The sequence below is a fragment of the Equus quagga genome, chromosome 1 (assembly GCF_021613505.1).
Source record: "Equus quagga isolate Etosha38 chromosome 1, UCLA_HA_Equagga_1.0, whole genome shotgun sequence".
NCBI lineage: Eukaryota > Metazoa > Chordata > Mammalia > Perissodactyla > Equidae > Equus > Equus quagga.
Genome location: NC_060267.1, coordinates 135,971,735 through 135,998,197, shown reverse-complemented (window position 1 = coordinate 135,998,197; position 26,463 = coordinate 135,971,735). Strand labels below are relative to the sequence as shown.

Genomic DNA, 26,463 nt, shown 5'->3' with positions numbered 1-26,463 from the left:
GGAAAGAGGGCCAGAGAAGGAAAAGGGAAGAGGAGGAGGAAAGGGGAGACGGAGGGAGAAGAAGAGGAGAGAGGAGGAAGAATGGGAGGGAATGGGAGAAGAGTGAGGAGAGAGAGAAGGAAGGAGAGAACAAAGAGGGCCCATGCCCCTTGGGATCTCAGCAAAGTGCATGGGGCAAGGCTGAGACCGTGGTCCTGGCTGGTGAGGCTGTGGCCTTGGGGGTTGGTTTGGGTAGAGGGTCCCTTCTTGGAATCAAGGTAGGCTCCCAGCTCAGTTGCAGGGTCCTGGGGTCATCACAAGGCCTTAGGAGAGGAGGCCCAGCCTATCTGGCTTCCCTGGTGTATGGAACTATAAGGAGTGGGTTTGTGGAACTGCTGGCTTGCATTACGGCTGACCGTTGGGGGGATCACAGGGAGCCCCTGAGTGGCTGGACAGAGCTGTGAGGCTGGGCTGCCAAGACCTGGCCTGGGCTGGAGGCAGTGGGCAGGTCTAGCGGTGTCAGCCGTCCCGGGGCTGCACCGCCACCTGCTGAGCAGCCAGCACAGTCCTGGGCCCTGCGCTGCGGGGCTCACGCGTGGGGCCAGGCGCGGCCGGTAGCGAGTGGGAAGGAGGGACATGGCAGGGGGTGTGCAAGTGAGCGCAGACTCGTTGCTCCCCGGCGCGCCCGCCCTTCCCGCCAGGGAGTTGAGTGCCCGGGTAAACACCAGGCGCGGTGTGCGCGGTGTATCCACGGAGAGACAAAGCCAGGGCGGGGCGGGGCGCCGCCCGCAAAGCCGAGGTGGGGGCTCGGGGTGCAGATTAGACTCCCCTGACGCGGGGCACCCCACCGCCTCAGAGCCCCGAGCCCAGCCCTTGGACAGGTGGGGCGGGGGCGGGGCGGCGGCCGGGCGGGTCCCGCCCCGGGGGTGGGGCCGGGCGGGGCGGGCGGGGCGGGGCCGCACTATGCAAATGTCGCCCACCGGCGGCCAATTGCGGGCGCTCCCCGCGCGGCTCCAAGCGCCCCGTCCCGCCGGCGGCCGCGAGACCAGAGCGAGTGATCCAGCGAGCGAGCGGCCGCGGTTCGGCGATCCCCCAGCGCAGCGCAGGGCCAGGGCGCGCCGCGAGGAGCGGTGCAGCCCAGCGCAGCCGCCCGGCCCCAGTCCAGCAACCAGGCGAGCGCAGCGCCAACGGGCCGAGCCGAGCGCAGCGCCCCGAAGCCGAACGCGCGCCGTCGCCCGCGCCCCGCGCCGGGGAATGCGCCCTCGGCGCGCCGGCCAGGGGGCGCCCGCAGCCCACCCGGGGGGAGGCGGCCCCGAGCGCCCCTGAGCCTTCTTATGGCCCGGGCTGGGGCCCGGGGCCTCGGCTGCTGACGCGCCCTGAGCCCGCGGAACCCGTTAAGCCGGGGCCGCGGCGCGGACTCCGGCTCAGGCACAGCAGCGAGAGGGCGCGGGCAGGGCCATGGCCCCGGGGGGCCGCTAGCGCGGGCCGGCCCCACCAGAAGCCGCTCGCCGCGGACGCCTCCGCCCGGGAGCCCAGGCCCCGCCGCCGCGAAAGAGGTGAGTGCGACGGGAACCGGGAGGGAGCGGGCAGGCGACCGGGCCACCCCGCGATCCCTCTGGGACCCGCGGCACTGCAACTCTGCGGAAGTGTCCGGGTTGCGGGGCTCAGAGAGCCAGCGGACTTCCCACAGACTCAGGGTTGACAGGATTGGAGTGGGCGCTGTACCTGTCGGGGCTCCCTGGACGCTTAGCATCGGGGCCACGTGGGGATATGTGGATGATGGCCTGCGGGGTCACCAGTGTGCAAAGCAACTTTTTCCCCGTAAGGTTCTGGGGGGTGCTCCCATACACCCCCACGTTTCTGGAGCAGGAGTCCAGATGCCCCTTCTCCTGGCTCGGCTCTCCCTCCCACTAACGAACGCCTCAGGCAGTGCTCTTCCTTGGTAGGTACGCCTGCCGTGCCTCAGTGTCCCAGATCGTCTGCTCTAAGGGAAGCGCTATACTGCCCACCCCCACATGGAGGGTCTGTCAGATCAGCAGGACAGGAGGACCTCCAGCCCCCGAGGCTTTTCTCCTAGTACTGTGCCAGACCCTGACCCCCCAGCTGCCAGCTTGGGTTTGCTTTTCCAGCAGGGACTCTTGCCTGGATTAGGGGCCCTGCTGTATGTGGGATTTAGATGAGCTGGGAGAGCCTGCGGTCAGGCCTCCATGTGGGCAGCCTGGAGCCCCAGTAGCGAGGTGGGCAGGAGACACTAGGAGCTTGGTGAGCTCTCCTAGAGCAGGTGGGACCAGAGAGTGTCAAGGTGGCTCAGGAATGAGGCAGTGGTGGCAGGAGGGGTCAGCCAGAGCTAGGGCTGGGGGCCTGGCTGGATAAATAACTTCTGATTCTTGAGGTAACTCTGTTGTGAACACCAACCCATGAATACCTGGGGGAGAGGGGTAAACTGAAGGCGCTGGTCTGTCTGCCCTGGAGCTAGGCCAGGTTGGGGGTTCCTGTCCTGAATTCACCCAGATTTTCTCCCCAAAGCCCTTGTCCTAGTTGCAGACAGGAAAACTGCACTCGGGTTGGGAAGCTCATCCCAGTCCAGAGGGTTGGATGGAGCTGGGGCCTTTTCCCGGGCTGCATAGGGAGTGTGCCTGGACCCATGGGGTATGGTGTCCTGGAAGATGAGGGCCCTGGGCACACCTTCTCCTGCTGCTGTCTCTTAGTTCTGAAGGAGCCAGGTCGCGAAGTGCGGGGGTTGGGGGAGAGAAGGCCAGCAGCCCAGCCTCTTCACCCCCGCCTCCCCTGCTAGGCATACCTTGAGGAAGAGGATGGAGCCAAGCCCAGGTCACCTTGACTGGAAACCCTGACCATGAAAGGGGGGATTTCAATCCCAGCTATGCTGGGGTGGCTCTGCTTCCTGGTCTGTGGGGTGTTGGGGGAGGGGGAAGCCGAGGAGCCAGGAAGGAGCTCTGGTCTGCGAGGACAGTATCGGAGGGGCTGGGTAGGGGGTGGGGTGCTGTTAATAATTTCTTCCCCATGTTCCCCCGCAGCCCCTGCTCCTGCCTCCCTTCCATCCAGGCAGTTCCTAGCTCACAGGAGCCAATCTCCCTTCCCTGAGACAGGCTGTCCAACCCCCCCACCCCCAAACTCCAAGCCTGGGAGGTCTGGTTCAGGCTGGACAATCTGACCATCTAGCTCCCTGCCCTGCCCCCAGGTACCTCCGGACCCCTCCTCAGGCCGCCCTTCCCTGCACCCCTTGCCAGCCCCAGCTCCTCGGTTCTTTGTTCGAGCGTCTCTCCTCTGTCCCTCCCTCTCTCCTCCCTCTCTCCTCCTCCCTCCCTCCTGCCTCCCTCCCTTGCTCCCTCCCTTGCTCCCTCCCACCAGCCTTCTTTCCTTCTTTTCTCTGCTCTCCTCCTGGTGGGCTCCCAGGCGGCGGTGGCTGTTCCTTCTCTGTCCACCCACCTGGCCTCTGCTGGACTGGGGGCTTCTCTGGGGCTGGGGCTGAGTGAAATGCATCTAGGGGCTGGCAGAGGGGAAGCGGCAGTAGAAACGCTCTCCCCTTCTCTCTCTCTGCCCTTCTCCTCCTCTCTTCCTTCTCGCTCTTTTTCTCTCTTCCATCCCCCAGGCTGCCAAAGGGGGGACCTGGACTTGGGCCTGAGGCCCCAGCAGACTTGAACTTCCCCCATTCACACCCCCTTAAAGGGCCAGAACCTTGTAGGAGGTCTCTGTAGGGGCCCAGTGAAGCAAGGCCCCTCCACCTTCCCTGATACCTTGGGGGACTCTCAACACTATCCTTGGTGACCCTAACCTTGTCACCATGAAAATAGATGCAGGAGAAATGAGGTCACAGGGAAGGGGGGGAGGTGAGTCAACCTGAGCCGCCTGATACGTAGACTCAAAGCTCTCTGAGGGACCCAGACCACATCTTCCCCTCCCCAAGCTAGGACAGTGTCTCCCAGCTTCCTTGAGCCCCACCCCAGCAGCAGATCAAGTTCTTGAGCAAACACATGCTTGTGAGGACGTGTGTGGGCGTGCAAATGTGGATGTTGTATATCCAAAACTGTTAGTGGGGGATGCTGAGGTGCACCCCGGGAGTGATGGTCCTTTCTCCTACCTGCCCCCTCATCAGAACCTGCCATTCAGTCAGCCCCAGCTTTGTGCCCCAGCAGACCAGGGGAGGGGCCAGTTCTGATTCTCCCATCCCCCAGCCAGTCTCCCCAGGAGGGAGTATCTGTGATGGGGGATCTGGAAGGAAAATGAGAGGTGTGTCAAGCACTCAGGAGAAGATGTTCCCACAGAGGGCACCACATGCGAAGTGGACCACGCGACCTGAAGCTGCCCTTCCTCTCTGAGGAACCACGAGTGGTGGGTCTAGGGCGGGCACCAGGGTCTGTCGAGTGGGGCCTGGTAGTCAGATGTGGAGCCCCAGCATATATCAACCAGTGCAAGGGAGCAACAGGCCACAGTACTCCTCACCGCTCCCCCCCAGAGTCCTAGAAATGGGCCTGGGGTCCTGCCTCCTGTGGGTGATGGGAATAGACAAGGCAGACCTGGGGGATGTGGCTCACATCGTAATTCTTGGTGCCCCCACCCCCTGTGCATCTGGGTGGGGGGGTTGGGAATTGGCGCTGGTTTTTGCCTGGAGGGAGCAATATGTTCAGACAACTGGTGCTGGGCTGCGTTTACCCAACAGCCAGCCTGCCTGGTGAGACAATATTTGAAAAACATAGTATGGAAAATTGAACCTGCTGGGGGTGTGGGAGTTCTGCAGGGGACACTGCAGGCCCATCCCAGACCTGCTGGCCATCCTAGCTCCCCTTCTTCACCCTCTGGAGGCAGAGCTGGAACTTTTCCTGGCAGGAAGTCCTTCTGTTTGTCTGACCTGGATCCCTCCTGCTGTGATTTCAGTAAAAGTAGATTGTGCTCTTCTTTGCCTCTCATTTTCAGGCTGCTGTCTCTCTTCCACTTTAGGCTATCTATGTGTGCCTCACTCATCCTCCACTCTCTCCCTTGTCCCCCACCCCAGTAATCAGGTCCCGATATCCCTATAGGAGGAGAGATTTGGCTGGAGCAGGAGGGGCTGGACCCCTCCTTTCCACCATTCCTTGAGGTGGGAGAGGGAAGGAGCAGCCCATTTGGTTGGGAGTGGGTGCAAGAAACAGAGCCTGTTGGGAGTTGGAGAGAGCTGTGAGATCACCTGCTTGAGCTGGGCCCTGTGAGTGGGATTTAGGATTCTGTTGTAGGGGAGCGGGGAGGTTGAGTCTCTGGTGGCTCCTCTTAACTCTGGTGACCCCAGGCTACATCCACTTACTTGGTCTTCAGGCCCATCGGCTAAACCTCCCCAGACAAAGGCAGGGACAAGGAAATATGTGAGGTTTGCACTCTGGGGCACTTAGGCCCCAGGTTGAGGGTGTGGGCAACAAATAGGTGCATCACTCTATTTGTTCAGATAGGGACACTGAGGTACCTTGGGCAGAATTATACAAGAGAAGCGTTGGTAAGGTGAGACTCTCCTGTCTGTCTCATGCATTCTAATCTTGGTTACCCCCAACTAGGTGTCCAGACAGCAGAGCCTGCTTCCTGGGCCCAAAGCCCCTCCCACAATGCCTGTCGCTGGTCTCCTCCTCTGGGCTTCCCTACTGACTGGGGCCTGGCCAGCCACTCTGACCCAGGACCACCTCCCAGCCACACCCCGGGTCCGGCTCTCATTCAAAGGTAAGAGGCTGCTTTGCTGTTCCCCAGAATCATCCTCTGTTCGCAGCACTTGGCCCCCTTGCACAGGAGAGAGAGGAGAGATCAGAGCAAAAAAGGACAGATTGTGGAAACACGTGGGTCACCCTGGTTGTGTGTGTGCGCTGGGAGATAGGGGAGGTAGTGACTTGGCTGGGAAAGGCTGGAGACTGGACCACTAGACATTTTGGAGAAGTGTCCTGAGTCTGGGCCCCTTCTAGAGTCAGAATGTGGGGTCTTGGGCTGGGTGGCCTAGGGTCTGCAGAGCATCTCCCTCTGTTGATAATTGGGGATATGGAGATGTCACTCTTTCCAAACTTGTGTTGCTGAAGCCCCTTCTTGCCACTGCTATGCATCTGCTCCTGCCTTGGGCAGTCCCTGGTGGGGAGGGTCAGGCAGTTGGGCAGACACTGAGGTCTCAGGAAACTGGAGGCACAGGACCTGCTCTGCTGGGTTGTGGGTGCTTGAGGAACCTTTGTTTGGGTCTCTAGTTGGGAGGAATTCCCAGGAATTAGGGAGGGCACTATTGGCTGTGACTGGAGGGTAGGCCACCTGGGGAGTTCTGGGAGAGTGCGTGCTGCTGTGAGAGGCCTGAGTTCCTGAGATCCCCAATGAGCATTTTGTCTTGGCAGTCACTGGACGGTTTTAATGATGTGTTGGGGTCTCGGAGTGAAAGGCCAGTTCGCCAGTTCCATCACCTTTGCCCCTAACCCACTGGGCAGGTGAATCGCATGGTATACACACCCAGGTGGACAGACAGCTCACTCACTAGCCACTTCCTCGAAGTTGTATGTGATCAGAAGAGTCTACCCTTGGCCTGGGGTAAGGGGCAGTGGCCATGCAGGGGCCTGGGGGACCTGGGGTCATTTCTGAGTTCTCAGCCTTGGCCCTCCTCTGGCCCAGGGTCACTTTGTCCAGCTCCTGCCCTGGGTGGGGCGAACTCAGCCCTGACTGGCCAGGTTTCCAGGCACACATATGGAGTGAAAGGCTGAGCTGACCTTTTTCCTTCCTCAGGCTTGACTGAGGCCCAGCCCTGACCTCCCCATGTTCCCCAGCAGAGCCCCTCCCCTGGCCTCATCCCACCTCTGCAACTTGATGGGGGAGTGGGGAAGGAATTTCTGAGCACGTGCCTGGAAGGAGACTGGGTCTGAGAAACGGGCAGAGGAATTGATTAGTTTGGGCTGTAAAAGCACCCCCTCCTAGCCTGGAAAGGTGAGATGTTTATTCTGCTGACCCCTCGATCCTTCCCTGGTGTAATTCCTCAGAGCCCATTAATAAATCTTCAAGGGGCCTGATTCTCCCCTCATATCCCCTTCCCAGCCCAGAGTCTGGAGCGGAAGTAGAGTGTCCTCTCTCGCCACAGGGGGAGGGAGGGGTGGCTCGGTCTCCACACTCCTGGGGCCCTGGAGCCCAGACAGCCACTCTGGGTGTTATTTCTGTTGTTACCCTGGAGACCCACGAGAGGACGCAGAAGGGATGAGACATGGGAGGCCTCTGCGTGCTTCTTTTCAACCTTCTCAGACCTCCAGGGCCAAAAGGGCAAAGGCTTTTGTTCCTGTTTTCCAGAGAGAGAAACCGAGGCTCAGGCAAGGGCAGGGCCAAGGGCAGGCAGGAAGCAGAGACGAGGCCAGAAATAGAACCCTGGTGTCCTGGCCTTGCCGACGCCTGACACCCACATCGGTGGTCGGTGGTCGGGTCGATTCCCTCTCAATTAGCTCTAAAGCCGACACCCGCAGTGACGAAAAGCCCAACTCACTGGCAGCCAGCCTATGGTGCTGACTGCTGTGGCAGCCTGGGGTGGGGCTGTAGGATGCCTGGGGCCACCCCCACCCCCACCCCCGCCCAGGACTCTGTGCCTTTGCATACACAGGTTTCCCTGCCCTGAGTGACCTTTCCTGTTCTCCACTTGATATGGTGCCCTGGTTTTATACTTAGATGACACTTAGTGTAACAGGTACTTGACCACCTACTGTGTACCAGGCCCTGTGAGTACTGGCGACGCTGCAGTGAACAAGACGGGGTGCTCACAGTCGCACTGGCTGAAAAGACAATGGACACCCAACTGGTCAGTGCCACCTGGGAGCCCAGCACTTACTGTGCACCAGGCCCTGTGCATCTGCCCGTGCTGGATGGTTTCAGCCAGGACATGTACATGAAGTGGCCCTCAGTGAGGAGTAGGCCCTCACCAAGTGTTTGTGGAGTGAGAATGGAAACCAACACCTACAGTAACTGGGATGCCACAGCCAGGCCAGGAAGAGGCGAAGGGGCAGGGCTTCTTCCGGGTGCATGTCATGAGCACAGAGGGTTGCTCTCAGAAGCACTGGTGGTCACTCTGGCTTCACGCCTCAATTTCTCTATCTGTGCCATGGATGGATATAGCAGCTGGCATATAAGGCCTCAGGGACTCAGCCTAGGCACATCCCCTCCCCTGCCTGGGTCCTGCTGCAGTTGGGAGGTGCTGGTTCCGGCCTGGTCAGGCCAGACTCTCCAAGCTAGAGGTGCTGGCATGAGAAGCCATGCTGCTCAGGGCAGATATAGGGACAAAGGCAGGAACTGGGCTAGGCTTGGGCTTGCTGCCTGCCCATCCGCCTGGGCACCCCAGTCGGGCCTAAAGCCAAGAGAGTGTCAGGGAGATGGGGCCTCAGGTTCACTCAGAGTCAGGGGCTCCTATGCTCCATCTCCTGAGCTTCCAACAGCAGCACATCCAGGTCAGGCAAAAGTGAGGGGTCAAGTGGAGACTATTTCCAGGAGCAGGCAAGGTATTCTTTGAGAACTTGCGGATGCTTGGGACTAGAGAGCCTAGCCAGTGGGACCCTCTTTCCTCCACTCACCTTTACCTGCGCCTGGAGACCCCTTAACCCAGAGTCAATGGCCAAGTCTGGGAGAAAAATTTCTCCCCTACCCCAGCCTGGGACACCCAAGCCCTAGGGTACCCACCTTGGGCTGCAGCAGGGAGGTGTGAGGGCCCTGCAATCTCCTTTGTTCAGCTTGAGGAATGTTTACTTTTCCCCAGGAAGCCACCCCCATATGGTTTCTGCCTGGGCCAGCTTTGGCCAGGACTTGGGGCCAGGACTTTGGTGGGGGAAAGGAGTCTTGTGATGACATGAGGTGGCTGGGCTACTGGGGAAACCGAGGCAGGAATAGGCAGATGGAGCAGAAGGTCACCTTGCCAGGGAAGGTCAGGAAAGATGAAATAATAGAAAAACAATTGGTGCCCATAATGATAACCAAGTGGCGGTTCCTTCAAGGCCTGAGGGGGGTCTCCTGTGAGGCGTGAGACCCAGAGCCTTCCCAAGTCTCTCCGGAGCAGGACTAAGATGGAGCATGGCTCTGCCTGATATCTGAACCTGTCCCAGGACTAAGAGTGGAGGGCGGGGTGGGAGATACAGGCACAGCCCTCTGCCATGAGCGAGGGACAGAGTTCTAGGATCCCACAGTGCCGGCTTTAGCATTCCCAGCTTCATTGCCCAAGGAAAGAGCTGGGGTCACACTAGGCAGGCTTCTCAGGCCTTCTGCCCACAGAAGCAACAGCACAGGCTATAAATCTAGCCCTCCATCACCTCAACCCCTCCACTGACCATGGTCCTCTAGGAAGCTCTTTCCTTTCAGCGAAAGAAAACCTGGGTCCAAGAGAGGAAAGGGCTCCTATGTCCAGAGTAACCCTGGGATTCGGACCTTCTCTGACTCCAGGCATAACTGGCTTGCTCGGTGGGGAAGGATGTTCTAAAGGTGGTGGGTGAATGGCTGGGTGCTGGTCACTGCCCACTCACCACCTCAGCCCAGCCTCCGAGCCTCGGGGGCTAATGACCCAGAACAGTGCCACCACTTATATTATTTGTGTGTGGTGTCAGAGAACCAGAGTTGCCAGGTCTCCTTGTTAGGAAATGAGATTGGAGGTTAGAAGGGGTCACAGCTAGTTTACTTCATCCGAGGGGGAATGAATATGAGTTGAGGTGGGAGTGTATTTAGCCAGCCTTGACAGAGCATTGTCCCAGCCCCAGACCTGACGGCACAGGGGTGAGGGTGGGGCTGGAGAGCTGGAGGACCCACCGTTGCCCCCGAGGGGCTCCCTGGCCACCAAATTGAGGTGTGGAGCTTCAAGTTGCAGAGGAGGAGGCGAGGAGGGGTCAGGAGCCCCAAGAGCTTTGAGGCCAGAAGTGGCACCAGGGAGCTGGGCCAGGGTCAGGTGGCTTTGACAGCTACAGCCAGATTTGGAGCTAGCAAACCAAGGAGGTATTCTGGGATGAGCCAGGATGAGGGAGGAAGGAAGACCTAAAGCGTGAACTTGAGTCCAGATCCCTGTATTTGAGATCTCAGTTTTCCTGGAAATGGGAGCTGCCTCACTCCTGGAGGGGACTTGGAAGTGGCCACTTCAGGAGTTGGGTCCTGGGGGCTGGCTGTTCACCTCTCAGCTGGTCAGGAATCGGCCCTCGGAGACAGTGAGGACAGGTCCTTGTGCTTGCCAAGAACCTACCTGGGGCCTAGCCTGAGTCAACCAGGCCAGGGGCTAGAACCTTCATCTGTGGTCCTTCCAGGTCCAGCGAAGCTTTGGATGGGACCACCACTGGCTGGGCCTCAGCAGCACGGGCCCCGTCTCTGCTTCCCTGGCACAACGCCCACCCCTTCCTCCCTGGCTCCAGCTTCCCTTGGCACTGAGCGAGGAGCTGGTGCATGCTCAAGGAGTAAATCATGTTCCTTGGCAGCCCCCGCTGCTTCGTAATCGTAAAGAATTTAAAGAGAAACCGCCAAGATAAAAATCTCATCTCAGCCCATAAAGGCATCTTTCACCCTGTGGCTTGGGAGGTAGCGGCCTCAGAGTGGGCGCCCAGCTATCTGCACCTGTGTGTGTGTGCACCTCTGACCCTGTGACCCCTCCTAAGGTGGTGATGTCTTCAGAGCCATGGGTACTTGGCCCCTGACTCCTGGGAGACTTCTAGCTCCTCCCCCAGGGAAGGGAATGGGGCGCTTAAATTTGGCAGAATGCAGAGGTGATGGTGGTTGTGGTTGAGACGGCTGGCCCCGAAGGCAGACAAACCCCCATTCCACTCATGTCAGCTGTATGACCTCGGACAAGTGGCTTAGCCTTTCCAAGCCTTGGTTTCCCCCTGGGTAAGGTGGGGATGGCAGTGGCCCCATGGAAGCAGCACCCTGAGGACTCAGGCTGCCTTGCTTGCATCCTGGCCGTGGGGATCCTTTGGGTAGTGAAGTCCCTCTGTGTCCCTGCTGCCTGGGCTGTACAGTGGGGATAAGAATGGTACTGACCTCATTGTGTTGTTGGGAGGATTACCTTTGTGAGTATAGTTATAGCCCTGGCAAAAGAAGTCTCAGGAACTAGGTGCTGCACTGAGGGCGGCAGACAGGTGAGAGACGATTCTGGGGGGTGCCCAAGGAATCTCGAACTGCTTCGCCCGTCCCTCTAGATTTCTAACCTTTGGTGAGGGAGATGGTGTTTGAAAAGGACTGCAGGAGGGACGCTGAGCCCTGTGGTTGGAGTGGGGTCTGGAGGAGAATTCCTACCCTGGGCATCCGGGCAGGCTTTGTGGAGGAGGCTGCATCTCAAAGAGAGGAAGGGAGGTTGTGGGAGAGGGAAGCCAGGAACAGAGGCCAGATGTGTGTGGTGCAACAGCTGGGGAAAGAGCAAGATGCTAGATGGAGTCTTGTTTTTGGTGCTTGGGTGTAGAGTTTGCATTTTTTCCTTGTGGTTTTTAAACTATTTTTTTCTCATGGCAGAGGTACCAAATACATATTGTGGGAAAAACCTAATGACAGAGATAATTTGGGGAGGGGATGCCTTGGAGGGAGCTTCCCCCTGGGATTTGCTCCCCAGTCTGGTTGGGGCCCACGATCAGCTGCAATGACCCCCCCTCAAACACTGTTCTGGCTCCTACACTTGTGCTAGAGGTGACTGGCCCTGGGTTGCTCACTTGGGCATCTACACAGCTGGGCCAAGAGCATGTTTTGCTGGCCTAGCCTGGTGCTGTCCTGGGAATCTGAGCCATGCCTCAAGGGAGCCTTGGAGCTCTGGAGAAGCAGAGAAGATTCCTGCTGCATTTTTCTTAGAAATAGCAAGAGGGCCTTTGCCAGAGGCCTGGATGCCAGAAGGCTCCGGTCTGAATCCAAAGCCCAGCTCACGTGGGCGCCTAATCTTGGCCGGCCTGCTGCCCCCCTCCCCCTGCTGGGAAGCCCCAGGGAGAGGGCGGAGGCCTCCTGGGCTCCAGACCCTGACCATTGGTCCTGACCAGCAAAGAATGGGGCCTGGGCGGTGGCTGCTGGCCTGGGATCCAGGAGGCCAGACTGTGGGGGAGGGAGAGCTCAGCAAGGCTGACTTGTGGCATTCTCACTGGGGCAACTACTGGCTATCTGCTACATCTCTGCAGGACAGAGAAAGCCCCAAAGCAGCAGGCCCCTCCAGGGACCAGGAAGACTTTGGAGCGTGAGGCCTCAGCTCCAGAGCCCCTTCCCCCACTCTTCTTCCTTCCTTCCTCTCCCCGATCCCCCCCTTGCCTCTCCCCCTCCCGTCACCATCCTGACCTCTCCTTGGCTTCCTACCCGGACATGCTCTTTCCTCTGAGGTCTCTGCCCCCAGCCAAGAGCCTTGTTTCTTCCCACTTAGGGCTCAGTGCTGATCCTCTCACTTCCCTCCAAGGGCAGAGTCTGCTGCCTGTGTACCTGCTGCTCAGCCAGCATGGTTGGCTCCTGTGGGTCATACGCTACAATTGGCAGAGCAGCAGCTACAATGTGGGGGCCTCGTGGGCTCCTGCAGCACCTGAGGTTGAGTGGGTGGCACTCCAGGGGGCCTCTACCCAGGGCTGCCTGCACTGTCATTTAACACTCTCCTGTCCCAGCACCAGGCCTGTGTGCAGTACTCACTGCCTTCCTGGACCATTGACTGGCTGAGTTCTTCCTGGGCTCCCAACTCAGCCTCACTGTATCCCCCAAGGCTGACCCTGAGCACACATCTGTCTGCATGGTGCCTCAGTTTCCCCATTTGAGTGTTGAGGAGGGGACTAAGACTAGGACATCCTGGGAATCTCTGAGTGGGTGATGTGAAGGGGCTCCAGGGACCCTAGGCATCCGAGGAGGGTGCCAGAGATGGGGGCTGAGCCCAAGGCAGGGGGAGGGTCTTGACGCCCACCAGCTTGTTGGGCCCATCCTGGCCTGTCTGTCTGGTTGATTTATCGGAGTAAATGAGCCATGGAGAGTTTGTTATCTTTTGCAGTCACAGGGAGGAGGAGGTGGCAGAGGAAGGAGTGAGGGGTTTCCGGGCCAGGTCTGGAATGTGGGAGGAGGGGTGGGCCCCTGAGGCCTGTGGAACTGGAGGTGCTGATCTGCTCTCCCTACCCAAGAAATGGATCAATACGACCCTCCCCCTCAGCACCAACCCCTCTGCCCACCCCCTTCACACTTCTTGGGGCACATTCTTTTTTTTTTTTTTTTTAGGAAGATTAGCCCTGAGCTAATTGCTACCAATCTTCCTCTTTTGTTTTGCTGAGGAAGACTGGCCCTGAGCTCGCATCCATGCCCACCTTCCTCTACTTTATATGTGGGACACCTACCACAGCATGGCTTGCTGAGTGGTGCCATGTCCGCACCCGGGATCCCAGCCAGCGAACCCCGGGCCACCGAGGCAGGATGTGCACACTTAACTGCTGCACCACCAGGTCGGCACCTTGGGGCACATTCTTGTGTAAGCTGCTTGCCTGGCCTAGGCCCCCTCCTTCCACTCCATGCACCCAGCCTCCCTGCCCCTCCAGGCCAGTTTTCTTGACTACACTGTGTCATTTCCAAGCTGGGCTAGAGCTCTGAACTCTGCCTGGCCGGTGAATGCCCAAAGGTGTTCTCATAGGCAGCCATGCATGCCGTTAAGTGTCCATGTAGGACCTCCTGGACCCCTGAGCCACCAGCCCAGATCTAGAATGATCAAGTGCCATGGGCCCTGGGGGTGGACAGAGATCAGTGGAGGCACCTAGACTGGAGAGCCTCCTATCTGCTGGGACAAAATGGTCGAAAGTCACTGGACATCCTTAGGGAGAGAGATGTAGAACCTCTGGTTTCCACCTGGCGTGTGTGCCAGGGAGTGACCCTGCTGCCCCTTCCCTCCTGACTTTTCCTGGGTCAGGATGAGCTGTGCCCCCAGCCTGTGCTCTCCTGGGTGGAGCAGGTGGGCGCTGGAGCGGAACGGGCGTGGGAACAGCAGGCTTAGGCCTACTGGCCCCCGGCCCCGGCCCTCAGCCCCTGAAATGGGAGGGAAGCTGATGGCAGAGCTTTAGCCCAGCTGGGTGACTCCAGCTCAGCTCGGCTTAATGTTTACTGAACAGCTGGGATGTTTACAGTGGCCTTTAAGAAGGGGCCCCTTGTTCCAGAGTATTTCCCATCTTGAGGGTTCCACTGTGGGCTCTTCCGACCTCACCACCTCCCTGTACCCCGGGATAGGAGTGTCAGGGATGCAGGGACTCAACCATCCCTGCCCTCACCAGGGCTGGGCCAGTGTCGTGGCGCCTGCCCCTTCACCCTCCATGCTGGCCTTGGGTCCTTCTCCCTTGCAGGAGAGGACATTCCCAGAAAGAGGCAGCTCTAGGTGGTGAAATACGGTAACTGGGTCCCCAGTGCAGACATTTAAATTAAATTCAATCAGAGCAGTTATTGAATATAAACACGCCGAGTCATTTACATGTTAATTATGTTGAATGGACCACGAGGCCATAATTAGTTGCTAATTGGGTGAGAGCGGCTGTAATTGGTTTTGTTGGCACCGACCTGGCTCACCTGCCTAGGGGATGGGGGGCAAGTGTGTATCACTCTTGGGGAGGCCTCTGCGTCTCTAATCTGGAGAGCCTGGCCCAGGGATGGGACTGCAGGGGACAGATATTGAGGGGCTTGGGGCCAGAGGAACCTGGAACCTACCCCCCCAGGGAGGAGGCCCTGAAGCCCAAGGTAAAACCCTGGGTCTGGCTTCTAGTGATTTCTATCCAGAACATCCTGAGGGGAAAAGGGACTAGGAGAGCCAGCCCCTGGATCAGCAGTGACAGTGTCCCTGCCTGGCCCCATGTGGGACCTAGACCTGAACAATTGGTAAATGCCCAAGAGAGGGTCTGTGGGAGCACAAGGCAGCTGTCAGATGCTGGGGCCCTGGGTTGGCCTGGCTTGTGTTGGGGTCTTGGCATTGGGATATTGGGTGGGTGTGCTGAGCAGGGGCAAAGGTGCATGCAAAGGCTTTGAGGCTGCCCTGCCCCCAGCTCAGCCTGCCTGGGGCTCCCAGTGTTTTAGGGCTGTGGCCAGGGGCTGAGGCCTTCCGGCTGGCCGCTCATTAAAAGAGGATTAGGCCCGGAGCCAGGGGGCCAGCCCAGCTCCTGGCCTTCCTCTGGGGCCCCTTGCAGCTTTGGGAGAGTGCTAAAGGGGCTGTGGGCCACCCCTCCCTAGAGCCCACAGCGAGTGTCAGTGGCTGGCTGAACCCTGCCGCTCCTGCTGCTGCCACTGCTACCTTCTCCTTGTCCACCTCAGTTTCCCTCCTCAGAAGGGCAGGAAGATGAAGCACTGACAAAGACCCTGGCTAGCACCCCCATCCCCACCCCCAGTCTCATTTCTCTGCCCAGGCATTAGGGCTGCACTAGCCCACATGAGGTCAGAGGTCAGGGCTGGGCTTCAGGGACCTGTCTATCACCCCCTAGTACCCAAGCACCACCAGAGGAGGTGATGCTGTCAGTCAGGGCCTGCTGCTTTGTGGGGCTGTAACCAAGGGGGTGGGGTGCCCACCTCTGCTCCAAGACCCTGGTTTTTGCAGCAGCCCCTGCCTCACTAGCAATAGACCTGGTGTCCTAGAGACGGGCAGCAGGGGTCAGGGGCCGCCCACTTGCAGTCTGCGGGTGAGGACCTCAGACACGCCTCCTCAGTGCTGTCCTTGCCCACTACCTCCTTTAAAGCAAGGCATCATCAGCTGCTTCCCAGAGATGAGGAAACGGAGACCCCCAGGATTAAGTCCTCTGTCCACTGAGAATGTTCCTGCCTCTGGACCTTTGCCAGGCCATTCTGGGCTGGGACCCTGAGTATCTAATGGCCATAGGGAGTGCTAGAGGCTGGGAATGGCTGCGGAAATGAGGTATCTGATGCCAGAAAAGGCTCTTCCTTCCCAATGACGGGAAAAGCCTTCCCGGATGTCGCCCCACCCAACTTGTGCCCAGCCTGGTGAGGGTATGGAGGTGGAGAGCCTTTCCCAGGATGCTTCACCCAGGCATCCACCTGCCCTCTCCAAGGTCAAAGCTTATCCAGACTTGAGTCCCGACACCTACAGAACCCTCGATCGCTCCCCCGCCCCTCTATTGGTATTACCAGGGCATGGGGGAGGGGTGACACTCCTGCTACCAGAACTGGGCCTGGGACAAGTAGAGCAGAGGTAGGGACTGGCCTGAGGACATGGCCAGGCTAGGTCTATGTCAGCCCTCCCCCCTATAAACACTGATGCCTTGCCCCAAGTCCCTGCTTCTTAGGGAGGCTGGGTGCTAGTGGGATCTAGCCCTGCTAACACCACAGGTGTCAGAGCAGGACACCAGGGCCACTTGAAGGCCCCCAATTCCTTTGCCCTGTGGTGGGGGTGGTGGAGGAAAGACGCCAGTTTCACTCCTTACCCTGTGACCTGAGGTGAGCACCATTCTTCCCCGGAGCTCAGCCTTCCTGTCTGGAGCTGGGCGTGCAGGGCTGTCCTGGGGCCCCTTGTTTGGATTCTTTCCTACAATCTGACATGAGTGAGATAAGCACTCCAGCCATGAGTTGATAAGGCCAGAGCCCTACACCCAATTCGCTCTAGGACCCTGGAAAACTCCTGCCCTTCTCCACCTCAGTTTCCCCTCTGTAGGCTGGGTTTGGATGGATTGTTCAGGGTTTACTCTGCTCCTGTGGATTGGGGATGAGTCATCAGGAAGCCCCTTCCTGCCCCATTGCCCTCTCTGCTCCCCACTCCAGCACTAGGAAATGGGGTAACCGGGATTGGACTGAGGGTGGATATCTCCAAGAGATGGTAACATCTGGGAGCCTGCTTCCATGGAGAAAGAACTTGGGACCTGCTCCCACTGTCCTCTGCCCTGTAAGTCAGAGTCAGCTCATGAAGGACAGGTTGGGGAGGACCCAAGGAATGTTCAGCTGTCAGCATTTCCCTGAGATCAGAGCAGGACCCCCACTCCAGGATCACCTTGAATGTTAGTACTAGGGGTGGGTACTGAGGCTCAGAGAGCCAGAGTGCCCCAGCTGGGGTCGTGAAGTCCATGCCAAAGTCAAAGATTCCTGACCCTTGGTCCTACCCCTTCCCCACCCCACACAGCCTCATGGGGTCTCCCCACCCCCACCACAGTTTCCACAGTGACAAAAACATCACATCCTGTGACAACAGAGCCATTGATGCCATATCCTGTGGTCACTGGGAGGGATCCCGAGGGTCCTGAGTCATGTGCCCTGTCGAGGGAGTGCGAGTCATCTTCCTGCCCTGGCCCTCTCAGCAGGCAGTCTACCACCAAGACTGGCTTTGCCTGGGCTTCCCCCTCCTTCGACCCAAAAGGTCCTGGACCTGGGTGGGAATCCCACCCACCCCCACCCCCACCCCCACCCCCCACCCCCCGCTGTACACTGTGGCATGTCACTTCCCTTCTCTGTGCCTCAATGTCCTCATCTGGAAATTGGATGTTGTGAGCATAGGACTTTGCACGTAGTAGATGCTTGATGACTAAGTGAGAGGCTCCCTCCATCCCCACCTCTACCCAGGGGTAGAGGGGGGTGTGGAGGATTGAGAGGTAGAGTGTCAGATCAAGGCTAGTCTCCTGCTTCCCATGTAGGTGTCAGTTTCCTCATCTGCTGAGTGGTCTCCCTCTTGCCTTTCTCGCAGAAGGTGGTGGAGCCTGGAGAGCTGGGGCTTTGAGATGGGGAAGGAGACTTGAACTTGGGGCTTGGGCACTGGGAGTTATGGCACGGCAGAGGAGGAGGGTCCAGATTGTAGAGGCCCAAGGCTGGGCAGGGATGGTGGGCAGGGATTATGGCTGGTTGCATCCCAGGGACTCGATGTTTGGAGCTTTCCCCCACCCCAGATGCCTGTGTCCGAAGATGCCCACTTGAGCCTCTGCCTCCCTCCCCTCTATTGCCCCCCGAATGCCCCTAGCCCAGCAGGACGGGTAAGGGCACAACGAAGGCCATGCCCCCAGCCAGGGTATAAATAACCCCTGGCGGGCTGTCCCAGTCTGGGGGGGCTCTGCTGGCAGCCCCACTTCCTCTCTGGCCACTTCCTGGCCCTGGGGGTATGGGAGTATTTACTTTCCTGTTGTCACTATGGTTGGGTGGCCAGGCGGGGGACTCCGAGTAGCCCAACAACAGGTGCAGGACAGGTGCCCAGACTGCCCTGCCCAGGACTTCAGAGGCACCGCCGGACAGGCGGGTGAGGCCGTAGCCAGGCAGGGATCGGCCCTTTGATCCCTCGGCGTCCCTGCGTCCCAGCGGTTGGCCAAGGTCATCACCTGTATTCTTTTGACACCATGTAGTCAGGGCTGCGCAGGGCAAGGCCTTTGGTTGTCTCCCAGCCCCTCAGACGGGGGCTGTGGGTCTGCTGTGGGAGTCCCTTGGCTCCCAGCCCACCTCACATACCCATCTCATCCTGGAGCTCTCATCCAAAGCTGCTCTCAGGCACAGCCCCTCCAACTCTGCACCAAGGTCCCCAGCACACAGCAGGGGTCAGGGTCAGCCAGGCCAGTTGGAGACAGCTGCCTGAGTGGAGGGTGACCTTGATTGATGGGATAGGGTCACCTGCTGGTCCCACCTTCAGGCAGTGTCTAGGGCCTCAGCTCCCAGCTGCTCTCCCTTTCCACGCCTCCTCGTTGATTGACCCTGTGAAATGGGTTACCACCTGTGGAATGGGTTACCACCTGTGGGGCGGGGAGATGGGACATGGATGATCCCCTTGGTGAATGCCTCATCTTGTGCAGGACATGTGTGTGCATGTGTGCATACCTGGGCCATGTGCGTACATGCATGTGCTCTTCTGTGTGCTGCCATCTCAAGCCTCCTGTGCTGGTGAATATTCATCAGCCTCATTACAATCTTCCCCCTGTTGCTGAGCTAAAAATAGCTGGTGGTGGTTGGAGGAGGGGCTTACCAAGGGGACCCCTTGGCTCTCCCCCTCCCAGAGGAAAGTTCCCAAGCTTCCTGGAGTCCTATGTCTGTCATTGACCTTTCACCTGCTAAGTTCCCTCCCGTCCTTCATCCCCAGGAAGGAGGACTTTCCCCCAGGAACCTGGGGGTGGGAGGGCCAAGGCTGCCAGACTCACGCAAAAGAGAAACTGAGTAATCAGCTGGAACCTGCCCCCAGCCCCAGGACACTGCAGCACTAGGGGGAGAGTCTCTTTCCTGGGAAAGACTGTCCCTGGCTAGTTCAAAGTGGCCTGAGAATTCCACCATTAGCAGCCCAGTGAGATCTGAGGGAAACCCAAAGTCTGTTACGCAGTATGGCTCCAGCAGGGCTTTCTGGTGTCCTGGCTAACCTACTCAGACAAGGTGGGACCTTGCTGTGTGCCAGCTTTGCCCTCTGTCTGGTGGGCAGCTGGGGTGAGGACAGGGCATCCTGGCTCTGTTCCAGCATCTGCAGGCTGTCCTGGATGTACCTGCCCCCCACTCCCCTGCTCGTTAACCCTTTTAGGCCCCTGTGGGAAGCTGGCCCCACCCTGAGCATAGGAGCATTAACCCCCACCTGAATAAAGGCTCTTTGATGCCATCACACGCCCTGGCCCTTGCCCACTGCCCTTTCATTGGGACCCAGAGACCGGCTAGGGCTGCCGATGAATCAGGGCTTTAGCTTTGGGCGTGGCCCCTACCCTGGCCTGCCCACCTGTCCCACTTTCTCCTTCCAGCATGTCAGGGACTAGAGAGGGAGCTAAGTAGGCCCTGGAGGGGAAGCTGGGGGTTTAAAATGACTGTGTGGTGGAGGTCTCCCCTCTGTCAAAGTGGGTATGGCTGGATGATCTCTGAGGGTCCCAACTGCTGCCCTGCCCTCCACTCACAGAGCTTAAGGCCACAGGGACTGCCCACTTCTTTAACTTCCTGCTCAACACAACTGACTACCGGATCCTACTCAAGGACGAGGACCACGACCGCATGTATGTGGGCAGCAAGGACTACGTGCTATCCCTGGACCTGCACGACATCAACCGAGAGCCCCTCATTGTAAGGGCCAGCCCAGATGTTGGGTGGGGGATGAGGGACACAGGGCCCCGGGGCTGGCGGCCTTCTCCAGCAGGCTGTACCCTCTGATCTCCATCTCTGCAGATCCACTGGGCAGCCTCCCCACAGCGCATTGAGGAGTGCGTGCTCTCAGGCAAGGATGGCAACGTGAGTGTGGTGGGGTCCACAGGTGGGATGGGAAATGGGGAGTGGGGCAGGTGACCCCAGGGAGGCAGTGGAGCCAGGCAGGCATCCGGGTACCTCTTTGGCTTTCCCTCCCACCCCAGGGTGAGTGTGGGAACTTCGTCAGGCTCATCCAGCCCTGGAACCGCACACACCTGTACGTGTGTGGGACCGGCGCCTACAACCCCATGTGTACCTACGTAAACCGTGGCCGCCGTGCCCAGGTAAGCCCCACCCACCCAGGCCCTTTGCTGCCCCCATTGGTGGCTACATTCCAGGGTTATCACTGATGGGAGAATGGGCTTGAGCCCCAGCCTTGCCACTTCCCAGCCCTGTGACCTTGGGTGAGTGACTCCTTACACCTCTCAGAGCCTCAGTTTCTCACCTGAAAGTGGGGCTAATAGCTGCCTTTCTCACAGGTTGGTGTGAGGAGAAGGCAGTGAGCTAACACTCCCAAAGCTCTTAGCACTGTGCCTGGCACATAGTAAGCACTTGCTCCATATCTGGCAGTAGTTCTCTTGGCTATGCCTGTGGACCGTGCCCCTGCAGCTAAGCCAGGGGGCCTGGAGGGGGCCTCAGCCTCAGGAGACTGGATGCCTGGATCAGCTTCTGTCCCACAACCTGGGGGAGAGTTGCCACTTCCTCAGCTCTGCCCCACCCTGCCCGCTTCTGCCCTTTTCCATTTCCATGTGGGCATGTGTGTGAGCTGGTGCCACCTTGTAGAGCATGTGTGAAAGTGATTGGACCAAAGGGACACATGTGTGCAGGCGTGCACCAAGCTGTATGTGTGTGTGCACCTACAGGTGCATATATGTACTCTGGGGGCCCAAGTGCTCACGTGTGTGCCTGGCACGTGTGGTGTGAGAGACTGGCAGCCCAAGTCCGCTCCCCCAGCCCCTTCCACCCTTGGCTCTAACCCTTGTTCCTCATCTTCTCAGGCCATGTCCTGGACCCAGATGCAGGTGGTCAGAGGCCGAGGCAACAGAGCCACGGATGGTACCTTCCGCCCGACGCCCACGGCCCCACGCCAGGTGGGCCTCATCCCTCCAGGCCCTCCAGGCAGTACTGCCAGCCAGGAATCTGTACCTAGGCCAGCTTCCCCGCAGTCTTCCCTCTATCTCTGGGCCCCCAACCCCACTCCTTCCCCTCTAGTGCCCTCAGGCTCTGAAGGCGTTCCCAGTTGGATTCATGTCAACCTCAATGTGACCCCTGCAGGCAAGAAATCATGAAGCCACCAGGTGGGGAAGACAGGAGCCCTGGGGACAGCTGTGCCTTAGTCTCATAACACATGTGTAGACACACATGGGTACACACCAACATACTCTTGGGCACATGTTGTGTACTCTCAAACCCAAATCTTTCTTAGTACCCAGAGTGGAAACATGGCACATGTGTACGGTCTGACACATTATTTTCAGGTGCCCATGCCCCATGCCTCCCATGGGTCATCGGTTGACACAGGTGTCCTGCACACTCACATGCTTGGGGCTCTCTTCCCCGGGGGTGGGAGGGACAGAGCTGTCTGTCCACTAGTCATGACCTGGGACTGGGCTGGGGGGGCTGGGGCTGCCGGTGAATGATAGAGCAAGTGGGCACTTGAGCATGAGTGTCTGTGGCAGGGAGTGCTGAAAAGTGGGACTGCTCAGACTCTGCGTGTGTGGTGCCTAGGGCGTGAGCAGTGGGTTCCGTGTGCTGCCAGTGATGTTTGCCATGCTTTGTGTGTAGCCCCACGTGTGCAGGAAGTCATGTGTGCAGAGTGGAACTGGAAGCGGGCCTGTGTACACCTTCCCATCGCCATCCCTGCCACCTGCTGCCGCCTTCTTCCTGCCTCTGTGCCTCCCTGCTTTCCCTCCCTTCTTCCCATGAGCTCACCCTGGTCCCAGTGCCTCCACCAACCTTCTTCCTGGCATCTTCAGGCTGGGCTGGGAGGCACAGGGGGCTTTGTGAATTCCATGTGGTCTGGGCTGGACCCCTCAATTCCTGGCTCTCTAGGGAGACATGTGGAGCTGGGGGCTCTGCTGAGGGGCAGGAAAAGGGCCATGGCCTATTAGTCTGTCCTGAGGACCGCAGGTAGGGCACAAAGCCTGGGGAAGCAGTGGCTTCAGAGCCCTCTGACCTGGAGGGACCTTATGGCAGAGGACAGGATCCCAGGCCCTTGGCCGGTACCTCCTACCTTGGTCAATTTGGCAGCCCCTTCTTGGCCCAGGACAGGCAGCCACAGCTCACAGTTGTGCTTCTGTGGCCCAAGGGGGCTATGGCCAAAGTCTTCCAGAACCAGTGGGCATGGACGGGCTTCGGCCCCTATAAGCCCATCCCATGCCCCTCTCATGGCCCCCAAAGCAGAGTCCTCTGAGACTTGATTCCCAGGTCTTATCTGAGACCTGGGATCAGGAAATCCCTCCCTTGGAACTTTCAGCATGGCCCTACCCCGGAAGACCTGGCTAGACAGTTAAAACCCAAAGAGATGTGGGGATTGAAGGGAGGTGGCTTCAGGAGTGTCCCTGGGGACTCGCTCTCACCCTGGGATGACCCTTGCCCTTTCCGGCTCTGGGACCAGCTTGGACGATGCTGAGCCCCCCTCTGCCCTGCAGGATTACATCTTCTACCTGGAGCCTGAGAGACTCGAGTCAGGGAAGGGCAAGTGTCCGTACGACCCCAAGCTGGACACAGCCTCAGCCCTCATCAGTGAGTGCCCCCACCCCACCCTGGTTCTACAGCCTGAAGGTGTGGCCTCTGCCTCTGGAGTGGGGGGCATGGTACCAACACACCCCAGGGCTGAGATAGTGAACATGCCGTCCCTGAACCTCCTCAATTGGGCCCCACTTGGCAGGGAGAGGGGTACAGACCAGACCCTAGTGTGAACTGAGGGGCGGAAACAAGGTGGTGTAAGCCTCCATCCAGCCTCTCAGATGGAGTGCCAAGGGGACCAGATCCTACTCTGAAATCCACAGTGTGGTTCATGCAAAGGCCAGAATTCTCCCGGCTGCAGGCACCCGGAAGAGAAGATGAGCTGAGTCTGTACTAGGGGTAGTATAAGGCAGGTGGTCCCATAACATGTTCTCGGTTCTGGAGGCTGAGAAAGGCCCACAAGGAAGCACCAATGGAGGTCCTGGCCCTGTGACCAGCTCGGGGGAGTTTGTTTCTGGTCTGGCCAGGTGTCTGGGAGAGTTGGGGGAATGTTCTCTGAGGAGGGGTCCTGCCTGGGGCCTCTAGAGCAGCTGCTGCCCCTGCCTCCCGGTGGGGTGAGTCCACCACTGACCCTGGCCCCTGCACTCTGCCTGTTTTCTGGCTGCCCAACCCGGTCTGCCTCTCAGAGCAGCTGCAGGGCGCTGTGCCACCTCCAAGCCTGGGAAAGGCCCCGGGGCAGAGGGTAGGCATTATCCTTCCCCTCTTGGTGAGTGATAAGGTTCCTAGCCTGATGGCAGAGCCCAGACCAGGGAGTCTGATGGGGGAAGACTGGGCCTGCCCTGGGGAGTCTAGAGGGAAGACATGAGTGGAGTGCTGGAGCCAGCATGGTTGTTAAATTTTCAGGTATTTTGTGAGCTAACTGTTAAACATAGCTATTATTAAACATTCTATAAACTTAGAATTAAATAAATTACTTTAAAAACAAAGGTAAAAATACTCAAAACTCATTACTTCCTAATTATTTTACCACTATTTTATTATTATCTCTGCTCTTGAGGTTATTGACATCTGTTTTATCTGTGGGGTGGAAATACTATACTGTTGGCAGCTCTTCCCAACTCCACTTTCAGTGACCTCAGGTTAGTAGCTTGAAATCAGCCGTGGTGGGAGTATTTACACCACAGCAATTGGCTCTTGCTACTAGTCAGAGCTAATTGCTACTAATCCCAGTCCTCCCAGAGCCAGCACCCCACCGGTGATAGGATCGTGCCCTGGGGAGCCTGAGGGGGAGACAGGACCCTGCCTTGGAGGTCATTTGGGCTGTGTTGTGGTCCTATCAAAGGGCGGTCCCCCTGACTGACCCACCGGCCCACCCACAGACGAGGAACTCTATGCTGGTGTGTACATCGACTTCATGGGCACCGATGCAGCCATCTTCCGCACGCTTGGAAAGCAGACAGCCATGCGCACAGATCAGTACAACTCCCGGTGGCTCAATGGTGAGCACAACCTACAAGACCTTCAGTGGGCAGTGTGTCTGGGATGTGTCAGGGGAATCATAAAGAAGCTCTTGGGGCCAGCCTGGTGGCATAGTGGTTAAGTGTGCACGTTCTGCTTCGGCGGCCCAGGGTTCGCCGGTTTGGATCCCGGGTGTGGACATCACACTGCCTGGCAAGCCATGCTGTGGCAGGTGTCCCACATATAAAGTAGAGGAAGATGGGCACAGATGTTAGCTCAGGGCCAGTCTTCCTCAGCAAAGAGAAGAGGATTGGCGGCAGATGTTCGCTCAGGGCTAATCTTCCTCAAAAAAAAAAAAAACCTCTCGTGGGGTAATTTTTGGCCCTATGCCTGGCTAGGGCAGGGGTAGTTTCTTGTCTGGGGAAGAATTAGGGCTGTTCCTCTGCCTGGCTGGGAATTGTGATGGGGAAAGAGGCATGTTGGAGGAGGGCTCACTCAGTGAACCCCTGCCCACCTGCAGAGCCTTCCTTCATCCACGCTGAGCTCGTCCCCGACAGCGCTGAGCGCAATGACGACAAGCTCTACTTCTTCTTCCGTGAGCGGTCCGCAGAGGCGCCGCAGAGCCCCGCTGTGTATGCCCGAATTGGACGGATCTGCCTGGTAGGCACTGGCAGGGCCCCCATGTGGCCCCCTTTCCAGACTCGTTCCTTGCTCTGTCAGTCCACCAGCAGAGTCTTGGGGGTGAGTAAGCTGATCTGATCTGGCCCCCTGCCCCCTAGAATGATGATGGTGGCCACTGCTGCCTGGTCAACAAGTGGAGCACATTCCTGAAGGCACGGCTAGTCTGCTCCGTGCCAGGCGAGGATGGCATTGAGACTCACTTCGATGAGCTCCGTGAGTACCCAGCAGGCAGGTGGAGTCCTGTGGCTACTATGGGAGGGATGGAGCCTGGATGGGTGGTCAGGGTGCATTTGGTGGGCTCCCCTGGGCAGGAGTGGGCAGGGCCCTGGGGCTCCTAGGGCTGGGTACCTTCCCAGCACCTTCTCCCTCTGTCCCCAGAGGATGTGTTTGTCCAGCAGACCCAGGATGTGAGGAATCCAGTCATTTACGCTGTCTTTACCTCCTCGGGGTGAGGCTGGGGCTGGGGCCAGCAGTGGTGGAGGGTGGCTGGGTTGGGGGGCTATGACTCGTGGAGGACCCCAGCCTGATGGCGAGCTGTGGGGTGGGAGCAGGCTGGGGAGGGACCCTGGGCCAAAGGTCTGCCCTACTCACAGCAGCAGCCTGTCCTACCCGCAGCTCCGTGTTCCGAGGCTCTGCTGTGTGTGTCTACTCCATGGCTGACATTCGCATGGTCTTCAATGGGCCCTTTGCCCACAAAGAGGGCCCCAACTACCAGTGGATGCCCTTCTCAGGGAAGATGCCCTACCCACGGCCCGGCACGGTGAGGACCCCACTCACTCCGCCTCTCCCCTTCCTCTCCTTCCACGAGGCCTGCTCTGGGCCAGGCCCTTTGCAGACATGGGCCCCACCATCATGGAGCTCACAGCTAGGAGGGAGAGGTGGACCATACACACATATAAACCCACGATTTACCCTCAATAAAGCTGAAATTAAAAAAAAACACACACAAACACAAAAAACACCATTTACACACAGGGTCAGGCTGTGAAGGGACCCAGCCAGGATCCTGAAACAAAGATGGTGGGCTGGGTGTGACAGGCTGCTCCCTCAGGGTGCTGTTTGGGAGCTGAAAGTTGGAGGGAAGAGTCTTCATGGCAGAGCTGTGGGGCAGGCTGGATGTCAGCATAGCTGGCTAACAGTAGGCAAGGAGGTGAGGGTGAGCAGGGCAGGGTGGGAGGTGATCCACTTGATCTTGGTGTGACATGGGCCACTGCAGGAGTAAGCAGGAGAGCAACATGATCTGATCAAACACAGTGGGCAGTTACTACTCCATGTGGTCAGGGCTGGAAGCAGGAAGGTTGTCTCAGCAGAGGTCAGGGAAGGCTTCCCCCCAGAGATGAACTTGGAGGCTGGAAGGATGGGCTGGAGTTAGGCTGGCAAGGGTGGGGAGCAGGCAGAGGGAACAGCATCAGGGAAGGAGTAGAGCATGCCTAGGGTGTTAAAGGAACTAGGGCCTGCAGTCCCACTGAGCAGGGGTGGGGGGCGGGGAGGAGACTGGAGGAATAGCCAGAGAGGAAGGAGACAACTGGGTGGGGATGATGACGTGGAAAGGGAGTGGTCAGCTCTGCTGAGCACTGCCACAAGGTCATGGCACATGAGGCCAGGGAAGTGATCATGGTATTTGGCCATGTG

General features: G+C 58.6%; 1 protein-coding gene across 2 annotated transcripts in view; it reads left to right on the top strand.

Annotated features, from left to right (window-relative positions):
* Nucleotides 1-1,018: 1,018 nt before the first annotated feature.
* The window catches only part of SEMA3F (semaphorin 3F), a 29,763-nt gene continuing 4,318 nt past the window's right edge, over nt 1,019-26,463 (top strand). Inside the window, exons 1-12 of one of the 2 annotated variants that reach the window (XM_046684727.1) lie at nt 1,019-1,535; nt 5,520-5,679; nt 19,724-19,884; nt 19,987-20,049; nt 20,169-20,288; nt 21,003-21,095; nt 22,656-22,749; nt 24,072-24,191; nt 24,671-24,810; nt 24,930-25,044; nt 25,210-25,279; nt 25,447-25,591. In XM_046684727.1, coding sequence (XP_046540683.1) covers nt 5,568-5,679; nt 19,724-19,884; nt 19,987-20,049; nt 20,169-20,288; nt 21,003-21,095; nt 22,656-22,749; nt 24,072-24,191; nt 24,671-24,810; nt 24,930-25,044; nt 25,210-25,279; nt 25,447-25,591 — 1,233 coding nt within the window. In that variant the 5' untranslated portion in view covers nt 1,019-1,535; nt 5,520-5,567. The remainder of the gene's footprint in view (nt 1,536-5,519; nt 5,680-19,723; nt 19,885-19,986; nt 20,050-20,168; nt 20,289-21,002; nt 21,096-22,655; nt 22,750-24,071; nt 24,192-24,670; nt 24,811-24,929; nt 25,045-25,209; nt 25,280-25,446; nt 25,592-26,463) is intronic. The other variant, XM_046684735.1, reaches the window with a different exon arrangement.